The sequence below is a fragment of the Dermacentor andersoni genome, chromosome 2 (genome assembly GCF_023375885.2).
Source record: "Dermacentor andersoni chromosome 2, qqDerAnde1_hic_scaffold, whole genome shotgun sequence".
NCBI lineage: Eukaryota > Metazoa > Arthropoda > Arachnida > Ixodida > Ixodidae > Dermacentor > Dermacentor andersoni.
In genome coordinates this window covers 48,352,273-48,375,407 of record NC_092815.1, presented here as the reverse complement: position 1 = coordinate 48,375,407, position 23,135 = coordinate 48,352,273, and the positions used below count along the sequence as shown (strand labels likewise).

The 23,135-nt window shown below is 45.1% G+C and overlaps 1 protein-coding gene across 1 annotated transcript in view; it reads left to right on the top strand.

Annotated features, from left to right (window-relative positions):
• The first annotated feature begins 5,713 nt into the window (after positions 1-5,713).
• LOC126542654 (protein 5NUC-like) overlaps positions 5,714-23,135 on the top strand; it is a 66,993-nt gene continuing 49,571 nt past the window's right edge. Inside the window, exons 1-2 of the mRNA XM_050189793.3 lie at positions 5,714-5,959; positions 22,102-22,442. Coding sequence (XP_050045750.1) covers positions 22,212-22,442 — 231 coding nt within the window. The 5' untranslated portion in view covers positions 5,714-5,959; positions 22,102-22,211. The remainder of the gene's footprint in view (positions 5,960-22,101; positions 22,443-23,135) is intronic.

The window sequence follows — 23,135 nt, the reverse complement described above, 5'->3', positions numbered from 1 at the left end:
GTTCGACATCAAACCCGCCGTGGTTGCTCAGTGGCTATGGTGTTAGGCTGCTGTGCACGAGGTCGCGGGATCGAATCCCGGCCACGGTGGCCGCATTTCGATGGGGGCGAAATGCGAAAAACACCCGTGTACTTAGATTTAGGTGCACGTTAAAGAACCCCAGGTGGTCAAAATTTCCGGAGTCCCCCACTACGGCGTGCCTCATAATCAGAAAGTGGTTTTGGCACGTAAAACCCCATAATCTAATCTAATCTAAGTTCGACATCTTGCTACTGTTAAGGCTGCCACCAGTTGATACGAGCTGGTACCAATCGTTAAAGGGACGGACTTCCGGCAATCTTCAACAGCGTCTGCTGAGAGCTCGAACCAGATTGACCATCGGAGAGGGTCCGAAAGGGAAGATGAGATCATGTAAAAGCAAATACCAGAAGTTTAACACATCGTTATGGGTGGGCGGTGCGCTCCAAGACGAAAAAGTACAGAAATGTTCGGCGTGCGTGCTCCTGCACGCAAGGGCAGAGATGTGTTCCTGACTTCTTGCTGGCCTTCTTATACCCTACACCATCCGGCCAACCTCATTCTCTCTTGCTCCCTGGTAGAGGGCCCTGTCAGCACACTTGTCAACACACTTGTCAACACACTGGTCAGCTCACACAGAGGAATGCCGAGAAAAAAACCCCTCTCTGGCAAGCCTCAGAGAAATACGGAGAAAAAAAACCCCGCTCACTGGCATAGAGGGGTTGAACGTAGGACAAAGGAGAGTAGTCGCACACACCCGACGGACAAGTATCTACATGTTGACGAGCGTGACGGTTAGGCCCATCGAGTCTCAAGCGCTTGGCATTGGTTCCATTCATGGCCGCACACAGTGGACCGTAACACTGCAGTGTACCGTATATATGATTGGGCATATCACTCCGGCGTACGACATCTCGTAGCGTTTGGCATAAATCCCTTCATGCATTTGTTCTACTGCTGGCCGAATACAATACCGCGCTTACTGAGAACATTCTGGCACCATTTGGACAGGGCAAAAACAGCGAGTATATAGCATAATATAAACAGGTGTCACATACAAACTTTTTCTCGCAAGGTATAGTGCATCATCCCTTTGCTATGAGTTTATGTACGATAATCAAAATAGGTGAGAACTGCTATCAGTGAGGATCATGAAGGAAAGACGACGACTGACACTGGCAGTTAATCGTTATTATCACTATTAAAGCGTCACCAACTTCAGTTAAAATTTTGCTTTGGGGCTGCATCTAAAACGACAAATCATCGATAGGTTTCAGCGCCAAAGCATTCTACGGCTCGGCTTCAAATTGATGATAATTTGGGATCGTGCACAATAAACCATAAGAAGACCACTCTTACGTACTCCAGGGTAACGTATCGTACTGCTGCCGAATTGTAGCGGCGCCTGCCTATCGAAGCTCGACCGACGTTACTTATTGGGTAGCGTGGCGTTGTCGGCGGGCTGCAGGCTTCCGGTAGACCATGGCGACCAAGCAAGGCCGAGACGACTTCTAGTGCGAAACTTGCACGGTTTATTCAAAGGTTGATGAAAAATGAAGAGAAGAGAATGAAGTGATCAAGGCCGGTATTTTGTAGCGATGCCTTTTCCGATTCTATGCTTTTTCAGGCTTTTCGCGCTTGGCCAGTGGTCGGAGCAACGGTCTGCCCACATTATCAACGGGATCAGGCGGCCGTGTGTGGTGGATAAGAATAGCACAGAATAAGGCATAAGGCATCGCTACAAAATAGCGGCCCAAAAGTACATTTCGGAGCCCCTTAAATAGGCTCTCTACAATCGTGGGAGGGATCTTGCTTCCGTCGACGTCACGTGACCGGCACAGAAGTCTTCTGCAAGGAGGAGGCCGTCCCGCCTCCTGGAATTGTAGACGCTTGTCCGTATCTTTTGCGCGTTGCTGGTTCGTGGAAGTTCTGTAGACTTTGGCCGTTCAAGGAAAAGGTCTCCCTAAACTTGCACGCACGCACGCACGCACGCACGCACCGATAGGTGCAGCGCCATATGCGAACGTAGCCGCGAGGTGCCTCTCTTGCGATTGGCGCAAAACTATGAAGTGTGAGCTTGCGCGCGCCGCTGCGGCCGCTTTTTGTCGAGTCACGAGCGCTGACGCATACGGCCCGGTGGCGAACGCAAATAATTTTTTTTTTCTGCGCTGCACCTTTTCGTCTACAATCTTCGTTGTTGCTTACTTTTTACGAACGGGGCATTCTCCCGCAAAAGAGCGTGGCAGAAAACGCGCTCTATAGAAGGAGACAGGCAAGACGAAAATGAACTCTTGATTTCCGTTGTATAAACGAAGTTTTGCTCGTCGAAGCCGCCACAGCGCCAATTGCAAGAGGGGCACCTCGCGGCTACATATCGCATTCGCATATCGCCAGCGCGCAAGCAGGAAGCGCGGAAACATGCACGGGACGCGCATGCGCACAGGCGTCGGTATCGACACCAGGGGTGCGCCGCTACAAGAGGAGGAGGGCCGTTTCGCCACGCGCTCGCGTGCCCCGTTATATTTTGTGGGCGAGTGTACACGGTTTATGTTAGGAAGAGGACGCTGCAAGTAGCGCGGATGGCGCAGAAAATCTGTCTCGTGCGGCATATTGCAAACGGAGCGAAGTGTGGTACTTCTTCGTTAATCGGGAGATCGCGAGAGGCAGCGCGTGGGTGACGCGTGGGCACGATTCACAGCAGCCGCTGCAGACAGACCTCCGCTCATGCAATGCTTCGTTTTCATATATAGTATCGGAGGACGCGCTCGCCGCATGCCTTATCGATGGCGTCATCGATGAACAGATGACGGCGTGCAAATCTGGCGCCGGCGTGCAACACTGCAAGTCGTAGCAGCTGTCGCCGCAGAGCATGTCTTGTGCGGCACTACGCTGTTCTCACGCTGTCGCCATATCCTCCTCCTCCGCTTTCCTCCTCGCGCTCTCTTCACTATCGCAGTCTTTCATCCCCCACTGCGCTCCGCGTTCGTTTTCAACCTTCGCTGTGCTTGTACGCTCGGCTACACTGAGGACGCCGACGCTCAACGCAGGAACGCGCGCCTATAGGAGCTGCGCTCTTAGAAGAATGACGTCGATGGAACCACTAAGGCGGTATGAAGGCATTTAGGCAATGGGATAACATTTCTGAATTAATGACGATGGTACGACGATAGCGTGACGACGACGGAATGAAGAGTCAGATGACTACGATTACTCTGGGAGCTGTTGAACATTCAGCTGGGGCAGAGTGTCTCTTGTTGACTGTTTCTGGCTGTGAAACGTTTTGCTGCGTATGCGCGATCTCCCCCCCCCCTTTTTTTTTCTTGCGCACATATTTGTGCTATCTTTCAATAAATCTATCAGTTGCGAGCAAGCGCCTTGTCCTCTTGTTTCTATCGTGTACTGTCTATCGTTGTGCTTAAAATATTGTCAAGATGAAAGTCAATCAACTAGCCCGACTGAACATTCTCTTGCATTATAGATATAGCCATGGTCTGTGTTGGTTGGTTGTTTCTTATGGTACATTCGACAAGTTCCTTCCCTATTCCAACTCTGTTTTCGGCGACGTACAGCCTTCTCGAAATTGGAGCCAGAGACACTGCCCTAGCTGAACGTTCAGCTGCTCCCAGAGTAATCAGACTTTGCACGTGGCTGACATTCTGTCGGATCTTGGTCACAGTCCCAGCTCGAAGGTGAGAGCGCCTCCGAGGGCTCTGAGCTGGAGCACGGCGCTAGGCGAATGTATTCCGAGAGCTCTGTATTTACCAGCCGAATGCAAACCGCACGGCGAGAGCGCTCCATAGCACTCGAAAGTGACCTGTCGAATGTGCCATTAGTGAAGTGGCGCAGTACACCCTACGGGATCGGTTATGAATCGGACAGTATAGGGTACAAGAAAGTAAATAAAAAAAAGTGATTGACAAAAATAGGATGAAAGAAAATGGATAGGCTGGAAATTTTTTAATGAGTGGCTAACTAACACATACATTAATCGAAGAAGGAAAAAATAATTATGGGGTTTTACGTGTCAAAACCACTTCCTGATTATGAAGCACGCCGTAGTGGACTCAGGAAATTTTGACCACCTGGGGTCCTTTAACGTGCACCTAAATCCAAGTACACGGGTGTTTTCGCATCTCGTCCCCATCGAAATGCGGCCGCCGTGGCCGGAATTCGATCCCGCGACCTCGTTCTCAGCAGCCCAACACCATAGCCACTGAGCAATCACGGCGGGTAATCGAAGAATGACTAAATGTTAGAGCAAAGGAAGTCCGTGTGTATAGACTGGCCGAGGAAGCAGCTGTGTTCATATTTCTTAAGAAATTAAGACTGTGGCTCGCGCATATGATATCTATCTGTCTATAGTATGCACTTATGTTGGCGGCGAATTAAGCTGCACACAAATGTTAATTCGCGATAGTAAAGAAAAGGACGAAAACAATTTCGCTCACAATATGCGCATATACTATACTTGACAAGATTTTCACTTTACACAAACACAATAAATTCTGTCCAGAAAAAAGCCGTCTTTTAGCGCAAGTAGACAAGAATAATATATATATATATATATATATATATATATATATATATATATATATATATATATATATATATATATATATAATGCCCGCCGCTGAATGGAAAATTAAGTCACTGAAGTTAAGTCGCTGAGTGTCCAATTTGGTCAAAAATACCAGAAGAGCTCCTGGAGAAATAAACAAAGTTGTCTTCAAATAGAACTGTCTGAACGTTTTAGAAATAAACATATACTATAATTGCGACAGCAAAAAAAAAATGAAGTTAATGAAGAATGTTTTGTCAATGCGATGCCGTTTGGTGACTCTAATTGTTGGGGAAAATTGTGTCCACCAATGCGTATCGACCACACGCATGTGAAAGCTGATTTTTGTAACTGAGACCACGTTTTTATTAAAGTTAGCGTTGGTTTGCTTGCGTGTGTGCGTGCGCGGGCTCGCGCGCGCGTGTGTGTAGTTTTTGTTGCTTATGAGGAAACTACCCAACTCGCTCAAATGTCAGTTCTGAAACCCAGCATTTTTGTAGTCGGTAGCTAACTGCTGCGGTGGCTTAGCGGCTATGGCGTTGCCCTGCTAAGCACGAGGTCGCGGGATGAAATCCCGGACGCGGCGGCCGCATTTCGATGGGGGCGTAATGCAAAAACACCCATATCCCGTGCATATATCGGGCATCTAAAAGATCCCCTGGTGGTCAAAATTAATCCTGAGTCCCCCACTACGGCATGCCTCTCAATTGAACCGGGGTTTTGGCATGTGAAACCTCACAATTCATTTCAGTCGGGCACTCAAGTCTGCCGATGACCTCAGGTACGGCAGAAACGCTCGTGCGACGGAGAAGCCAGGCTTCCAGGACCTTTCCTTCGGTAAAAGGCCGACTGCCCAGTTTGGTTAGGCTGTGTGGCATTGTTCGACGAACCGGGAACAATGACAGAGCAGGATCGACAGTCTCTATCCCCCCCCCCCCCCCCCCCCCCCCCCCCCGTTTGCATTGAGCGCACATAAGGGCAAAAATAACGTCAGGTATAGCATGCGTCTGCGCTGCCCGCGTAGCTATAAGGAAAGCGAAACCGCATCTGTTGGCAGATAGAGCGCCAGTTCTCAGTAAATGTCGTCACTACAAAGGTGAAAAGAGCAACCAACGACTTCAAAGTGCATTTAGTGTACGAAGGTCGGCTCTTTGTGAAATCGATCCTCACATTTAAATGGCTCGAAGACGCTGACGTTCTCAATGCCTAGGCCACTCATATACGCAACGCATGCTTTAGGACAAACATTCTGTACTGGATGATAACGTTCTTGACAACCTTGCTTCTGAAGAACGAGAATTTTTCACGGATGCTGGCAACTGCGTCTTCGATTGCCGAATGGTCTCTTGGTGTGCGTCAGGCAGCATCAGCGCAGCAGACAAGGTGATTATGACATTTTGTGCACAAATCGTGGTTTTAGCTTACTTAGAATTATATTTTCAAATAATCCTACGGGCATTTGCCTAATGTAGGCATCACTAACGGTGAAATGCTTTACTGAAGTTCCCGAGTAAAGCAACAACGCCAGTTGAGGAAGAGAGAAGCACGCCAAAAAAAAGTTTTGAAGGCCTCCTAAACAATGTATACATCTTACGAGCGCGCACAAGAACTCCCGAACACGCATTCCAGGATTCTAGCAAATAAAATTGCGCTCTCTCGGGCTGCATAAGAGGCTTACAGAAAGACGGCTAAACTGCAAGCATGCAAATGCAAAAATGGCACAGAACATATCGAATAGCTAAATAAGACAATCAAGCTTAGTTTTCCATCGTTTCAAGAGGAGCCGCGATTTCATTACGCTATCGCGTTATAACAATTTTAGGGCTTGTGTTCTACAGATTCAAAGGTTTGTATCAGAACTCCAATATAGTTCCACGAGAACGTTTTTATAGCAGTGACGGACCGTGAAAGTCACTTTCTCGTCTGTAACGGGGAGTGAATTAATAAGGAGCAAACAGAATCCTTTAATACAGCCAGAGACACACGCTTAATTACCCCTGGTGATGCAGATTGTCTGTTTAGCCTTGCGAATAACGACGATATCTGGTCTTACTTTGAGTTTCGATACTGCTCATCGCCACAATCATAGTGGTTGTACTCTAGCTGATATACGGCTGTCAAACCGAAGTTATTATCTTAGGTGCTTTTAGCGAATCAGAAGCGGTACATATTCGCCCCCTTTAGGCATTCGCAGCTAACAAGGAGACTAATTTGAAAATATGCCAGCAGTTGACGGTATGCATGCCCACTATAGCACATCGCGGGTCAACTGCGTGCTGCATTCAAATGCTTTTGTGGTCAATCGAAGACTCAGCCGTAGGTTTGCCAACACCGTCATCGGCCCATTTGTGTGCACTGTAGAACGCATGCTTCTCTCATCGATTTTCAATTGCAGCATTGGGTCGGTCAGCCCTTGTGAGGTAGGCCATCTGGGAACACCGTGGATGGCACTCTTTTTGGCGCTTAGCCGTGCTCCCTTGAGAGTGGCAGAATATAGCGCCTACATTTCCCTTCTCACAAAAGACCACTTCTCAATTAGAGCGGCTTGCGTCAGCAGACTCCGTCAATATGCCCACAAATTTCGTAATCTCATAGCGCCGCTCTCGGCCACTCTCGACTGCACTTCCTCTTCTTTGGCACCCATTATGTTGCTCTATAATAGAACACCATTCTTATGTTACATGACCTCCACTAATAGACGGTTGTGGGATCGTTCCCCACCTGCGGCAAGTTGTTTTTTCATCCACTTTCATATCCATTAATTTATCGTTTCTTTATTACATTTATTACGTACAAGTAATTTCCCCTATGTTGTCCTTGGTGTCAGTGTTTGTTGGCTTCTCATGATAGGACTAATAAAAATCGGGCTCCTAGGTTAACCCCCTTTTTTCTCATTTACTAATAGAAGCCGTCACTAACACTGAGTGACACTCCACGGCAATTCGACTGGAGGATTGTGTGAGAATACGGTATGTTGCTTTTATCCCAGTATTATCAAAGGAGCCTCGCCTCCAGGCTCTCCCTACACTTCACCGATATAAGTACAGCGTGCCCTCGTCTGAAGAACACGCTATGGTAGGGTTCTCAAAAATTGCCGTGAAGTGTCAGTGCATGGCCTCCGAGATTTGAGCGCGCCGGCTGCCGGAGTGCGCGAACGCGATAAAGTATAATTTAATGCATCAGACGTCATAAGGATGAAGAAACTGGTTGAAAAGGCAAGCAGGCTTGCCCAGCATACCGTCTAATGTGGAATGTCAGGAATGAAAATTCTACAGATGTCTGTAGGGGCTCCTGCGTCGGAATAATAATGTTTCATAACCACTCAAAGGTTATGATACGTCCACTTGACGAGCACGTCATCGAGCACATAGGCGTCAGCCTCAAGTGGTTGACCTTTCAAGACTTCAAGAACACGCGAGTAATGCATCTGTGCATACTTCGGGAGCTCATTTCCTCCCCCTCCCCTATCTTTTCTTCCTTCTCTTTATTTCTTTTTTTTTTTATTACGAAGCATTGCAAATCGCGATGCCCGCCGCCTCCACTAAATGAGACACTGCGATACGTTATTTTGGTGTGCTCTCAGAGTTGTCAAATGTCTGCTTGTCCTCCAAGGACCGCACTTCCCGTCTAGACTATGCAGCGACAAACTGTCTCACTACTTTCATACTCGGCGTTCCTTCGGCCTCTGGGATCTCCTTCGAAAGATGAAGCTTACATAGACGGCTGTTTAAACGAAACACCTTGTACACCTGTGGCCGGCTGGACAGTGCTTGTTATTTTCATCTATTTTTACATTTATTTTATCCTGTTCTCAATATGAATTTTGGCGGCCTTAGAGGGCGCCAAATATCTTCTGCCGGGAAGCTTTCCTCTCAAACCCTGTTGCGAGGTATCCTATCCATTAAGCTTGCTTTCAACGTAGCTTGGATTTTGTGAGTTGTTCGCCACCGTTTCTTTGTATTTATTCTGTGTGTTTGCTTTGTGTTTGCTAAAATTTGAATTTGTTTTAAAACGGACTAATTTTCTTCAAGTGTGTGCGGACGTGATGCCCTTGTCCATCGTGCTGCTATCAACAGGTAACGTTGGCAACGCGTTAAAGGGGTAGAATTGGGGTGCTTGCGATTGCATGGTATATAATAGCAACTGTATGTCTGCAGCGTAATTTAAAAAAATCTTTTTGTCACCGCGGTCAGCCGCGATTCCTAATACTACGCCTGCCATCACGAATGGACAGAACTTACTGTTTTTAACCAAACGCTCTAGTGAATGGGTGGTTTTGTGAATACGGGCCCCAGTTCCAGTCAACACATAGCAAATAACTTTGAAGGTGCGATCGTCCCATCCCATGAAGTCAGCATCGGCCCCTCTGCTGAAGCATTTTACGGTTGTTCTAACGTCAGCCATCAATTATGTGGCCTCGATCCATCATTAGAACAACAGTTACCAAAAACTATTTCACGACGTGACACAACGCTGCTGTGTTGGCTGTGGTGTAGTGGGTGAGAGTAGCCTTCACTAACTGATACAGCTATCGCATTGGCATGGCTGACTCACCCATGCGAGCTAAGTGCAGACGTGAAGAGGTCATCGATCGTCTCCCGTGTTGCTGTTCCCGATTCGACAAACAACGCCAGGTTCTCCAGTGTGCCTTGAGTGGACCGTGCGATCGGCCTTTTACACAAGTAAAGGCCTTGGAAGCCTGGCTTCACGCTCACCAACCCAGAAAGCTCTTAAAGTACAGGAAGGCGACAGGCAATAGTGTCCGACTGCAGATACGCTGCACCTTGTTTAATGCGTGTGATTGATCTAGACTCGTGTTATCATCAGTTTGTTTCACTCCCCTCTCCTTCTCCCCACGGATGGGGTAGCAAACTGGACAAATTATAGTTAATCTACCTGGCTGACTTTCCTTCGCTCCGTCCTTCTTTCCCTCCCTCCCTCCCTCCCTCCCTCCCTCTCTCTCTCTCTCTCTCTCTCTCTCTCTCTACCATGGCTTTGCTATGAGGCCGCCACTGACATTTATATCGTGTTCTGGCAGCATCGCCACGCGCGCTTATACGTCATTTGCAGTGAAGCGCGCCGCTGCGCGGAAGCTTATAATGCGTAAGCATTCTAGGGCCACTTCTCTCGGAAATCTGTCCGTCCTTCCGCTTGCCTGCAACGCGTGACACGATGAACCCCATAGATATACACGAGGTTGTAAGGATAATGCCTTATGACTACGTATGGCTACTGAGATTTATTATTATAATTATGCCCATTTAAATTTAATTACGATTATATTACTTATATCCCATCAAGATTAAGGACAATAAAGACTAATTCATATTACATAACCCTAATTCATATTTATTATGACTATTTTAATTTCGCCCAATATGATTAATTCCGACTAATTAGGTGCACTGATTAGATAATTGCAACACGCCATCGTACTGCTTGCAGCACAGTGCGTCATCCTGGACACAGTGAGCCGCGGTGTGCGTAAATTGGCTGCACAATCAATCATTCGTTGAATGAGTGCGAGATGAGTGACTATAAAAAATCATTACGCGCTATCTGACATGCCCCACTAGGGAGTTGCTGCACTAATGCTTGTATTGCGAAGGACTGCGACTGTTCGTTTGCTTTCGTGAAGCAGTTTGATATTGATACGTTTACTTGTTCGCCTTTTTCGGGTGACCGCTTTCACCGTCTAACATTTCATCACTCAGCGCAGGACGCGCCCGCATGTGTCGGAAGCTTCTCGAATGTTTCATCTGCTGTCTGTTGTCACCGAAGCTTGCGTAATCTGATTGCACGTGCGATGCGAATTGTGTAGAACTTTCTGAAAGACTCGCGGGGACCAGCGGCTACTCTGGAACCTTCGATGACTCATGTATAAAAGCCGACGCCCTTGACCCGCTGATCAGATTTTCGATGATCGCCGACTGTGTTCGACGCCGTCGCCGTTCTTTGACTGTAGGCTGTCTTTGAGGGCACAGGTTCGCCAAATAAAACGCTAGTTTCGTCATTCCCAGTTTTTCTGCTGTCTTCATCGTCACTACTACGTGACAATATTTAGTAAAACTTGTAGCAGATGCGGGCGCGTCGCACCTTTGAGACATATCCGAGCGGGCTGAGAACAGCGCTGCAGTTGACTCACATGAAGTCTCGTTTGCGCAACGGTCTTTCGACGCAGCTGTATGTCAAACGCAATGTAAGCACAATGAACGTTATTTTGCAGCAGGATATACGCTTACGATAATAAAATGACTTGCTAGACCTTGTATCTCAAAAACTGTCTACAGAATTAGTCACATCCACATGGGCAGTGTCGATGACAGTGGCCTTTCGCTTCTCGTCCATGTAGTTCAGTTGCATAGTTAGACAGCGTTATGGCTGGGTACTTTCAGGTAAGACACGTCAGTATATCCGGGGGACATTTTTAAATTCTGAAGAATAAGGATTGGCGCGTATCTGGCTTCTTCTCCCCGCTGACGACGTCTGAATGATTACATGTCGCCGATTCCGAGCCATAGAACACAAAGCGGAGCTTAGGTTTCCCTTAAACGTCGTTATTTTCGTTACGTTCATGCCCGCAACAAAATGCAGTTTGCGCTGTCGTAGGTCACTGCACTTAAATGTTGTACTATGTCTAATGTTTCAGATCTTACCGTAATCTAGCTGCGTCTAAGTATACTGTGCTTGCTCTTAAGAAAGTAAGCACAGTAAGTAATGTGTCACGATTTTACCTAATATTTTTTTTTCACATGTGAAACAATTGAAACCTTTTTTTCACATCTGAAATGCTTTTCATATTTTTAGATTTTATTTGTTTCAAATGTATAAAAATGGCGATTTTCGCATATTAGTGTTTCGCGCCTTGATTTCTAAAGACGATATAAGGTGCTAAAGCTAAAACGTTTTGTAAAAGTGTAGTAAGATTGTGCTATTATTTGTAAGCCTTTCATTACAGAAATTTTCTCGATATTCGAGTTTGTTACGCATAAAAAGGACATTTAAAAACAAATAGGAAACACCAACTTTTCTTGCATTTCATTATAGAACGCAAAAATAAAAGCGCAAGATATATTCTGGTATCCCATAGAAATACAAAGCATTATTTATGCACTTGTAAAATTGTCCCTCGCAAAACATTCCGCTGTTTACAGTAAAGTTAGTGCGTTAATTGCAGTATATTGCTCATCATCGCCATCATCATCAGTTCTGAATGACAAAGAAATAGTACTTTTTGATTTGTGAACCAAGTGGGTTACCGCAGAAGCAAGGGTTACCGAACAAAAGGTTACCGCAGTGCCATAAAAACTGTGAAAGTATTTACAAAGATGTTTGCAAATATATGACATCAGAATGTGTATCACCCACCGACGCAGAGTACATGTCTAGAGCACAGACCAGAAGGCAAGAACATATTTCGTTAGGCCAAGGGGTGTATGGCAAGGAGTTGCTCATTCAACAAGAGCGCATATACACGGCACGGGCAAACGCGCTTACGAGTCACGAAGTAAGTATAAAAGCGAGTTGACGCGTCAGAGCATTTGTGACCGTCAGTGCTTCATTCCAAGAAAAGTGTGCAGTCTTTGGCACTCATCTTGCATCCGAAAAATAATCGTCATCTCGTCAGCGTGCCCTTTCAAAGTGAACATATGTCTCTCTTGCCCGTTTTCGTGGTTGGCTGTCGGACTTTCCATAGAACGATACCGATGAAAAGGGCACGCGTTCTAGCGCGTTGCTCTTGATCTTTTCGACGTCAGAAGGATTAGATGTTTACAGTTTTTAGATGCTGTAGTGGAGCGACAGCCCCTCTCTTCTCTTACCGCCCTGACGTGGCAGCTGCGGCAAAGTGCTACCGCGGGAAAGTATACGGATGACAGTCGCGTTGCACGCCAGCTCCCTCCGAGGAGGGTTGGAACCAGCTGTTGACAAGAGCAGGCAAGAAAACACAACTCGCACTCGTCTCGTGGGCCCAAGACGTCGCTCCCACCTGGGAGCCACACTAGGCCTACCGGCCTTAACTTCCAACCCTGCAGTGGCAAATAAGGTTGTTTCTCTCTCTCTTTCTCTCACGCCGGCGATCGCGCCGCGGGAGATGAACACACATATGAAAAAAAGAAGTCTTATTTGTAAAGACACGTATGATTCGCTACTGATGTGCTGATCAACGGCTATATTCTGCGGAATGACCGAATGAAACAACAAGCGTTACCTAAATACCCTCGCTCTAACGAATATATGTCATTAAGCACGCCATTCTTTTCATATAAAGCGAATAGCTTTCCAGAAGCGTTCGGCTATTCGCTTATATTCATAATTATTGTCGGTGGTTTCTGCTTTTGTTTGTTTGTTTCTTTTTGTTTAGCGCTCCGCGCGCGCCTCCCGGTACTTCCAGGTCACGAACGGCACGCGCGCTATGAAAGCGATATAGCATTCTTGACAGGAAAGTAACGAGCGCGGAGTTTTCATGTGAACATTAATTTGAGGCATACTTTCCCGCATCGTGTGACTGTAATACAGTTCCAATTTTGTAGCGTTCGTATTTAATAAAGAAAGAAAAATAAAGGTTCGGTTGCTCTTTATTCCTTTCGGCTGTTAATCTGATTTTCAAATCTCAGCGCATTTCGAAGGGTTTACCTGCGGAAATATAAATAATTGTTGAATGTCACCTAAAAAGAAATACCTAAGTTCAAGACAGCTGCCTAAAAGGTCGACATCTTTATCTATGAAAGAATGCTTATACCTGCACAAAAGTCTAAAGCAGGTGGCTTTTGAGGCATGTGGTATGCTTCTGCTGTCTCATACGGGATATGAACATTCTCAGAAAAGGAATTCAGCGGATCCAAAGAGCAAGCGGAAAGGTGTGTATGTATAGTGTGCGGAGACGTTGGTCTTCCACAACGGCAATTCGTGTTTTAAAGTGTGATCACCCATTTCATGGGGTATCCATCCGTCTTGAAGCGAAGCTTTCCCTGCATCTTCCCCCTGGGTTTGACGTTCGCCGTTTCTTCACCGCGTAGATTTGTGGATATACAGGGTATGTCCTAAAGGTAACGTCAGTGAGTCGATTCAAAAATTTATTGATCAGATGAGTACAAAACATTAAAAGGTTTCATGATAGGCTCCTCCTGCGCCGATACATTGCTTCCAGCGGTATTGCCAGGTATCAAAGGCGTCACTGTAGGCCTCCTCCGGAACGTCCTCTAGAGCCTTGGTGCGAGTCTCTTTGACTTTGTCAACTGTCCCGAAATTATAAGCTTTCATGGGAGTTTTCAAGCGCGGAAACAAAGAAATCTAGGGGAGCCACGTCAGGACTGTAGGGCTGCTGGGGAACCGTTGGCACTTTTGAATCAACCAGGAAGCGGGTAGCGAGGAAGGCAGAGTGGGCAGGCGCGTTGTCATGGTGAAGTTTCCAATTGCCCGTGATGTCAGATCGGACGTCAGGCCCTTGTTTGTGTCTCTTGAGCACTTCCACGAAGGATTTCGCGTTGACGGTTGTACCACGTAGTACAAATTCATGCTGGACGAGCTCCCTGATGTCAAAGAACACAATGAGCATGGTCTTGACCTTTGATTTGCTCATTGTGGCCTTCTTGGGGTGAGGGGACGCTCAGGTGTGCCACTCGGCACTTTGCCTTTTTGTTTCGGGGTCCTATTCAAAAACCCACTACTCGTCACCTGAGATGACATTGTCTAAAAAGTGGGGACCACTTTCACACGTCTCAAAGTTCTTGGCACGTCTATACACGGCGCGATTTTTGCTCGTCCGTTAGCGCCTTGGGCACACTTTCCGCATCTGCAAATTATTTGATAAAATTTTGCGCATGGTACGTGAGCCTGCTGCCGGTGGTTGGCGGGGACCACTTAATGTACCGGTGAGCTTATGAAAGGGTGCGCAGTTGTGGTCAGAACCCGCAACTGCTTTGAGAAGTACTATTTAGAATTTTTAATGTCTGTGCCACTAAATGGACCCTGAAACGATGGTCTGAGTTCAAAAGATCTCTCACATGCGTCACATTTTTATTGGTGATGGTCATTAACCGCCGTCCAATACGGTCTTCATATCTGACCTCTTCACGACCTTCTCAAAAGGCCTTGTGCCACCGGTAGACTTGACGTTCTGACAATTATCGCCAAAGACCGCCCTTGTCGTAGGAGACGCTTATCACAGGAAATTGCCCGAGGCAGATTACATCATTCTAATCTTTTATCTAGATTGCTCGATAAGGTGGTTATCACTTCTATGACAAATCAAAATGGTTAATTGAATAAATACCATAATTATGCTAAGAAACGCTTATAGTTAATTACTTTACGACACATGTTTTAATCTACAAATTGGAGCCGGTGAGTTCGCAAGGCGTATTCACTTGGAACGAATTCTCAGGACTGCACGCACCAGTTTAGAAATATTAATTTTCAGTGCGTCCGGCGAATGCATTGGAGTTCCAGTTACCTTTTTAAAGAAAACGCTGTATTATACATTGAAGCACAAAAGTAACTGGAACGCCAATGCATTTCGTCGGACGCGTTGAAAGTGAATATCTCGAAACTGCTGCAGACCTGAATTCGTTCCAAGTGAATACACCTTGCGAACACACCGGCTATAATTCGTAGATTAAACTACGTGCCGTAAAGTAATTAGTTGCAAAGTTAGATAGAGTAATTCGCCATTTATTAAATTAAACATTTTGATATCTCGTAAAACTAATGGCTGCCTGATCGAGCCATTTACTAAAGGTCAACGGTTAGAATTGTGCTATCTGCGAAAAGCAATTTTTAAAAACTTGGGGCACCTAAAAAAAAAGAAAAACACGTTATACTATGTGCCCCGAATGAAAGTATCAACAAAGGGCCTTTATATACACCATGTATGCTGACCTCCAAAGTGGTGTAAGTAAGCGCACCTCTGCTCTGAGTAATAAAAACATAAATTCTGACATACCACGTGTCCCAGTTAACGTTAGCCAAGTCGTTCAGCAAAAAAAAAAGAATATAAAAAAACGCTGCTCGGTTAAATTATTGAACCGTTCTCACAACCCATCACTATAGGTTTTAAAGACGTATCTTGCACCGTGTTTTTTCAATAATTTGTTTCGTTGAACGGCTTGGCTAGCGTTCGCTGGGCAACCTATATATTCAACTTGAACACGTAATGCCGGCTCATAGGTTTATCTCTGAAGCATATAGATCTTTTAATGGAATGGTGCATTATATTGAGTAGCTTCTTTGATGACATCATCATCGTCATATTCAGCCTATATTTGTGTCGACTGTAGGACGAAGGCTTCTCCCAGCGATCTCCAATTAACGCTGTCTTGCGCTAGCTAATTCCAACTTGCGCCTGCAACTTTCATAATTTCATCACCCCACCTAGTCTTCTGCCGTCCTCGAATGCGCTTTCATTCTCTTGGCACCCATTCTGCAACCCTAATGGTCCATCGGTTATCTACTCTATGCATTACATGGCCTGCACAGCTCCATTTTTTCTCCTAATTTCGGTTATCCCCGTTTTCTCTGTAATACACACCGCTCTTTTCCTGTCTCTTAACGTTACGCCTAACAGTTTTCTTTCCATCGCTTTTAAATCTGTGCTTCACTTGTTCTCGAGCTCCTTTGTAAACCTCAAAGTATCTGCCCGATTTGTTGGTACCTGTAGAATGCAATCATTGTACAGGTTTCTTTGCAACGACAGTGGTAAGCTCCCAGTCAGAATTTGGTAATGCCTGCCGTATGCCACCCGTTTTTATTCTGTAAATTTCCTTCTCATGATCAGGGTTTTCTGTGAGCAATTGACCTAGATAAGCATACTCGTGCATAGACTCTAGAAGCTGACTGGTGATCCTGAATTCTTGTTCTCTTGCCAGCTACTGAAAATTACCTTTGCCTTCTGTATATTATTCTTGAACCATACTTTTACAATTTCTCGGCTAAGGCACTCAATCATTTGTTGCAGTTCACCCACAGTGTTGCTGAACAGGATAATGTCACCTGCAAACAGGAGGTTGTTCATATACTCGCCCCTGATCCTTACTCCTAAGCCTTCCCAGTCTAATAGCTTGAATACTTCTAAGCATGCAGTGACTAGCATTGCTGATATTGTATCTCCTTGGTTGATCCTTTTCTTGATAAGTAATTTCTACTTTTCTTGTGGATAATCAGGGTAGCTGTGGAATCTTTGTAGATATTTCCCCAAGATATTCACGTATGCCTCCTGTACTCCTTGATTTCTTCACACCTCCAAGACTGCTGGTATCTCTACTGAATCAAAAGCCTTTTCATATTCTACGAAAACCATATAGAGAAGTTGTTTGTACTCCGTAGATTTACGTGGTGTTCTTTTCGTATTATTTTGGTAATTGATGTACTTGATTTTATATAGGATTTAGCCGTTCGGTATGTCCAACTGTGCATGTGCCCGTACTCGGCTAGTCCCCGATGATGTTTATGTGCCACTCCAGATAGGGAATGGGCTACAGTGACACAAAGGGTATAGATATTTTAAGCGTATTTGCATGTGCTTGCTATTGTAACACAAGGGTTATAGGTGTTCTTACTTTTTCGGTGCATAAACAAAACCATTGCATGAAATTGTACGTTGCATAGGAAGGAAATAAACACAATTGTACGCATCAGCGTTAATTGCAAAGCGGTTATTTACCCGCTTCACTAAACCTTCGCGGCACATAGATTCCAACATATGCGTGAGACCTGCAGATATTTTATCCAGGTGGTTGTTGAGCCTGTGCACCCACTCGCCATTTCCAACGTCGATACAAGCCTTCCATTTTTTTTTTAAGGCGAAACTCTTTCTAGGCTCATTGTGAAGTTTGTGTCAGCAGACCTGACCGCCGGAGTGTCCGCCGAAGCGTCATCACGCCATATGAAGACAGATTAAAGACAGATTAAAGTATGGAAAATTATTGATAGTGACAGTTACTGAATGATAACGTTACAATAGAGATTGTCAGAGGGTAATAATGACTAGTAGTGACTAATAATACTGCAGTGGTGGCGTAGAAGTAGAGCATCCGCCTCGCGTGCAAGAGGACCGTGGTTCGAATCCCGGTGCCACGCAATTTTCCACCGGATTAAAAAAAATCCGCGTGTTGGTAAAATTGCATAAACAAGGCCTGGCGTGCGGCCTGATCCGGTGACAAGAACCGGTAACGCACTCCCTCACCAGAGCAGGATTGGCCACCCTGGTGCAGTACTTGGCCACAACCTTCCCATATGAATACAACAATCAAACCCCGGCCTTCAGTCCCCAGCAGCTGCGAAGCAACTAACAACGGCGGCGTTCAGACCTGTGACGCAGCAGAGGGTGCTAAGAATCCCTGGATCCGGAAAGGCCACCATTGGAATTTGAACCTGGCAACGTTTAACGCTAGAACGTTATCTGGTGAGGCGAGTCTAGCAGTGCTATTGGAGGAATTAGAGGGCAGTAAATGGGATATAATAGGGCTCAGTGAAGTTAGGAGGACGAAAGAAGCATATATATAAAGTGCTAAAAAGCGGGCACGTGCTGTGCTACCGGGGCTCAGCGGAGAGACGAGAACTAGGAGTCGGATTCCTGATTAATAAGAATGTATATATAGCTAGTAACATACAGGAATTCTATAGCATTAACGAGAGGGTGGCAGGTCTTGCTGTGAAACTTAATAAGAGATACAAAATGAAGGTCGTACAGGTCTACTCTCCTACATACAGCCATGATGACCAGGAAGTCGAAAGCTTCTATGAAGACGTGGAATCGGCGATGGGTAAAGTAAAAACAAGATACAGTATACTTATGGGCGATTTCAATGCCAGGGTAGGCAAGAAGCAGGCCGGAGACAAGTCAGTGGGGGAATATGGCATAGGCTCTAGGAATAGCAGAGGAGAGTTATTAGTAGAGTTTGCAGAACAGAATAATATGCGGATAATGAATACCTTCTTCTGCAAGCGGGTTAGCCGAAAGTGGACGTGGAGGAGCCCAAATGGCGAGACTAGAAATGAAGTAGACCTCATACTCTGCGCTAACCCTGGCATCATACAAGATGTGGACGTGCTCGGCAAGGTGCGCTGCAGTGACCATATGATGGTAAGAACTCGATTTAGCTTAGACCTGAGGAGGGAACGGAAGAAACTGGTACATAAGAAGCCGAGCAATGAGTTAGCGGTAAGAGGGAAAATAGAGGAATTCCAGATCAAGCTACAGAACAGGCATTAGGCTTTAACTCAGGAAGAGCACATTAGTATTGAAGCAATGAACGACAATCTTGTGGGCATCATTAAAGAGTGTGCAATAGAAGTCGGTGGTAACTCCGTTAGACAGGATACCAGTAAGCTATCGCAGGAGACGAAAGATCTGATCAAGAAACGCCAATGTATGAAAGCCTCTAACCCTACAGCTAGAATAGAACTGGCCGAACTTCCGAAGTCAATCAACAAGCGTAACTGCTGACATAAGGAAGTATAATATGGATAGAATTGAACACGCTCTCAGGAACGGAGGAAGCCTAAAGGCAGTGAAGAAGAAACTAGGAATTGGCAAGAATCAGATGTATGCGTTAAGAGACAAAGCCGGCAATATCATTACTCATATGGATCAGATAGTTCAAGTGGCTGAGGAGTTCTATAGAGATTTGTACAGCACCAGTGGCAACCACGACGATAATGGAAGACAGAATAGTCTAGAGGAACTTGAAATCCCACAAGTAACGCCGGAAGAAGTAAAGAAAGCCTTGGAAGCTATGCAAAGGGGGAAGGCAGCTGGGAAGGATCAGGTAACAGCAGATTTGTTGAAAGATGATGGGCAGATTGTTCTAGAAAAACTGGCCACCCTGTATACGCAATGCCTCATGACTTCGAGCGTACCGGAATCTTGGAAGAACGCTAACATAATCCTAATCCATAAGAAAGGGGACGCCAAAGACTTGAAAAATTATAGACTGATCAGTTTACTGTCTGTTGCCAACAAACTATTTACTAAGGTAATCACAAATAGAATCAGGAACACCTTAGAATTCTGTCAAGCAAAGGACCAGGCAGGATTCCGTAAAGGCTACTCAACAATAGACCATATTCATACTATCAACCATGTGATAGAGAAATGTGCGGGATATAATCAACCCTTATATATAGCTTTCATTGATTACGAGAAAGCGTTTGATTCTGTCGAAACCTCAGCAGTCATGGAGGCATTACGAAATCAGGGTGTAGAGGAGCCATATGTAAAAATACTGAAATATATCTATAGCGGATCCACAGCCACCGTAGTATTCCATAAAGAAAGCAACAAAATCCCAATAAAGAAAGGCATCAGGCAGGGAGATACGATCTCTCCAATGCTATTCACAGCGTGTTTACAGGAGATATTCAGAGACCTGGATTGGAAAGAATTGGGGATAAGAGTTAATGGAGAATACCTTAGTAACTTGCGATTCGCTGATGATATTGCCTTGCTTAGTAACTCAGGGGACCAATTGCAATGCATGCTCACTGACCTGGAGAGGCGAAGCAGAAGAGTGGGTCTAAATATTAATCGGCAGAAAACTAAAGTAATGTTTAACAGTCTCGGAAGGGAACAGCAATTTACAATAGGTAGCGAGGCACTGGAAGTGGTAAAGGAATACATCTACTTAGGGCAGGTAGTGACCGCGGATCGGGATCATGAGACGGAAATAATCAGAAGAATAAGAATGGGCTGGGGTGCGTTTGGCAGGCATTCTCATATCATGAACAGCAGGTTGCCATTATCCCTCAAGAGAAAAGTATAATAGCTGTGTCTTACCAGTACTCACCTACGGTGCAGAAACCTGGAGGCTTACGAAAAGAGTTCTACTTAAATTGAGGACGACGCAACAAGCTATGGAAAGAAGAATGATGGGTGTAACGTTAAGGAATAAGAAAAGGGCAGATTGGGTGAGGGAACAAACTCGAGTTAATGACATCTTAGTTGAAATCAAGAAAAGGAAATGGGCGTGGGCAGGACATGTAATGAGGAGGGAAGATAACCGATGATCATGAAGGGTTACAGTTTGGATTCCAAGGGAAGGGAAGCATAGAAGGGGGCGGCAGAAAGTTAGGTGGGCGGGTGAGATTAAGAAGTTTGCAGGAACGACATGGCCGCGACAAGTACATGACCGGGGTAGTTGGAGAAATATGGGAGAGGCCTTTGCCCTGCAGTGGGTGTAACCAGACTGATGATGATGATGATGAATGACTAATAATGACAACTAATGACTTGAAATGACTACTAATGACTCCGAAATGACCAATATGTCTAACGAGAACTTGTAACGACTACGATTAATTAGAAATGACTAAAATGCTTAGTAATGACCAGTAATGACTATGATATGAACAACATATTTAACGACGGCTTTTAATGATCGCAATTGGTTACAAATGACTAAATGTGCTTAGTAGTGAGCAGTAATAACTAAATGAAGGAAGAGAAAGAGAAGAGGCGAAGAGAGAGAGGCGAATGATAAGAGGAGAAGGTGTAGGCTTTTGCTGTTCACCTCTTAAGAGAGATGTTAAGAGACTGTTATTTTCGGTCGAGTATTTCTGCATATGCGTGTACCCCTGCCTCGCACAATATGCCTACATACATTATTGTCTGATGCGATCCTTCGCACTCTTTCTTCAGCTATATATATTTATACGTACGTGTACATATGATTCGCGCAATGTGCCTCTATACATTTCACTGTTTCGTGTGTTTGCAAGTAACTGAAATCTAAGAGAAAATACTTTTTCTCTTAATATATTTTCGCGCATGTATCTTTGTGTACTCCACCGATCTTATATTCATCACCTAGCACCTGGAGCAGCATGTCAGGAACGCCGGGCGTCCAGCCACGCTAACATCTCCACCACATCATTAAAGCTTGTGTCTCTCAATCTTCATATACAATAAGAAATTGCTTGTGTCCTCTTTAAGATGATGCTTCACTACGGCATTTTTTCCGATAAGAAATCTATTTCGATATCCCGCGTATTTCATGGGCCAGAAGTCTGGGCCATTTCATATGCAAGAAGTCTTGTGGCGTGATTGTGTTTCGTTTATAAACTTCGCATTCTCATTGCCTTGTTTTTATTTATTCGATTTCAGAGCTTTATAACATGCATTCCGTGTTGTTGAACGCGAACTTGTTTCCAGCCCTTTAATTGTATACTTGCAATGTCACCCAGTCAGCCTGAGAATAATCAGACCAAAGTGTGAACAACATCAGACACAAGAACGTAAATGTTGACCCATGTTATGAGCTATGGCTTGCTTTATATTTTTTCCTAAAGCACTGAACTCTCGATCTTAGTTTCGAATGTAGAATGTTGCCTGTATAAGCACTTTGTTTTGTGGTAGAATTAGTGTTGCCGTCTCACTCTACGTACTTTGACGTTATCACGGGGTCGTGGAAGAGATGGTGTTAATCAAGGGATGGTGTTAAAGAAAGAGTATATGATGTTGTTTATGGGAAGTGCGCTTCCATGTTCGTTTCACAATTATGAGATCTGCCTTTTTTTTCTTTTTTATGCAGTCATTGCAGCTTGAACTTCTGTGTGCCTGAATCGCCATAAATATCGTGTCGCTAAGATTCGTGCAATACACATTCGTGCAAAGACCGTGGATAAACGCGAATAATCGACCATGAAGCTACTGTCCACTGCTGTTGCAATTCTCTTCTTGTTGAATGACTTGTGCCCCATCCTATCTGCAAAAAACGGAGGCAAAGGGACTTCGCAATTGACACTGACGATTCTGCATACCAACGACATACACTCACACATCGAGCAAAGCACAAAATACGGTGGAGTGTGTCCGGACGCAGACATGAAACAGAACAAGTGCGTCGGAGGTGTCGCCAGGATCACTGCCAAAGTAAGTATACACCCATAACGGAAGATCTGTGCACGTAAATACGGAACCTAGCGTATAGGGAAGCGCGATTCGCCAGCGCAGTAGCGCTATACCTGTATACGGTAGCACAGTGACTTGTGCACAAAATGTATATATCATACCTCTATCATGAAAGAAAATGCTTTCTTTCCGTTTCCGTGGCAAAAAGTATTTGCGCACCGTTCGCATGATTCGCACAGTGCCATGCGTATGCAGAAGCAAGCCCGCAAAACACGAGAAAGGGCCGCGCGACCACTCCCGCGGTACTTTTTGCATGCTAATGCGGGCTTCTTTCATTCTTAGAAAAAACATTCATGTAGCACGTATAGAGCAACAGAAAGATGTATCGTAATTTTTTTACGATGGCCTGCAATTTCGCGATTAACAATCTTAATCGGATTATAATATATGAGAAAAAATAATAGCTAGCTGATTATATTGTTAGGCGAAATAGAAAAAAAAAATTGGTCTGACTTGCTGCAAGTGACGGCAAACAACATTGCCTTGGTTCTGTCCTGCTACATGACACTCGCATATTTATAAATTTTGGCACAAGTTACGTGGGACACCCGGTACAAAACACCCGTTTCTCGTCACAACTGTGTAACTGTCTCCCGTGCGCGTTATTTATTGTGATCTGATCACTTTTCTAATTATTGCGCAACAGTTCTTCTA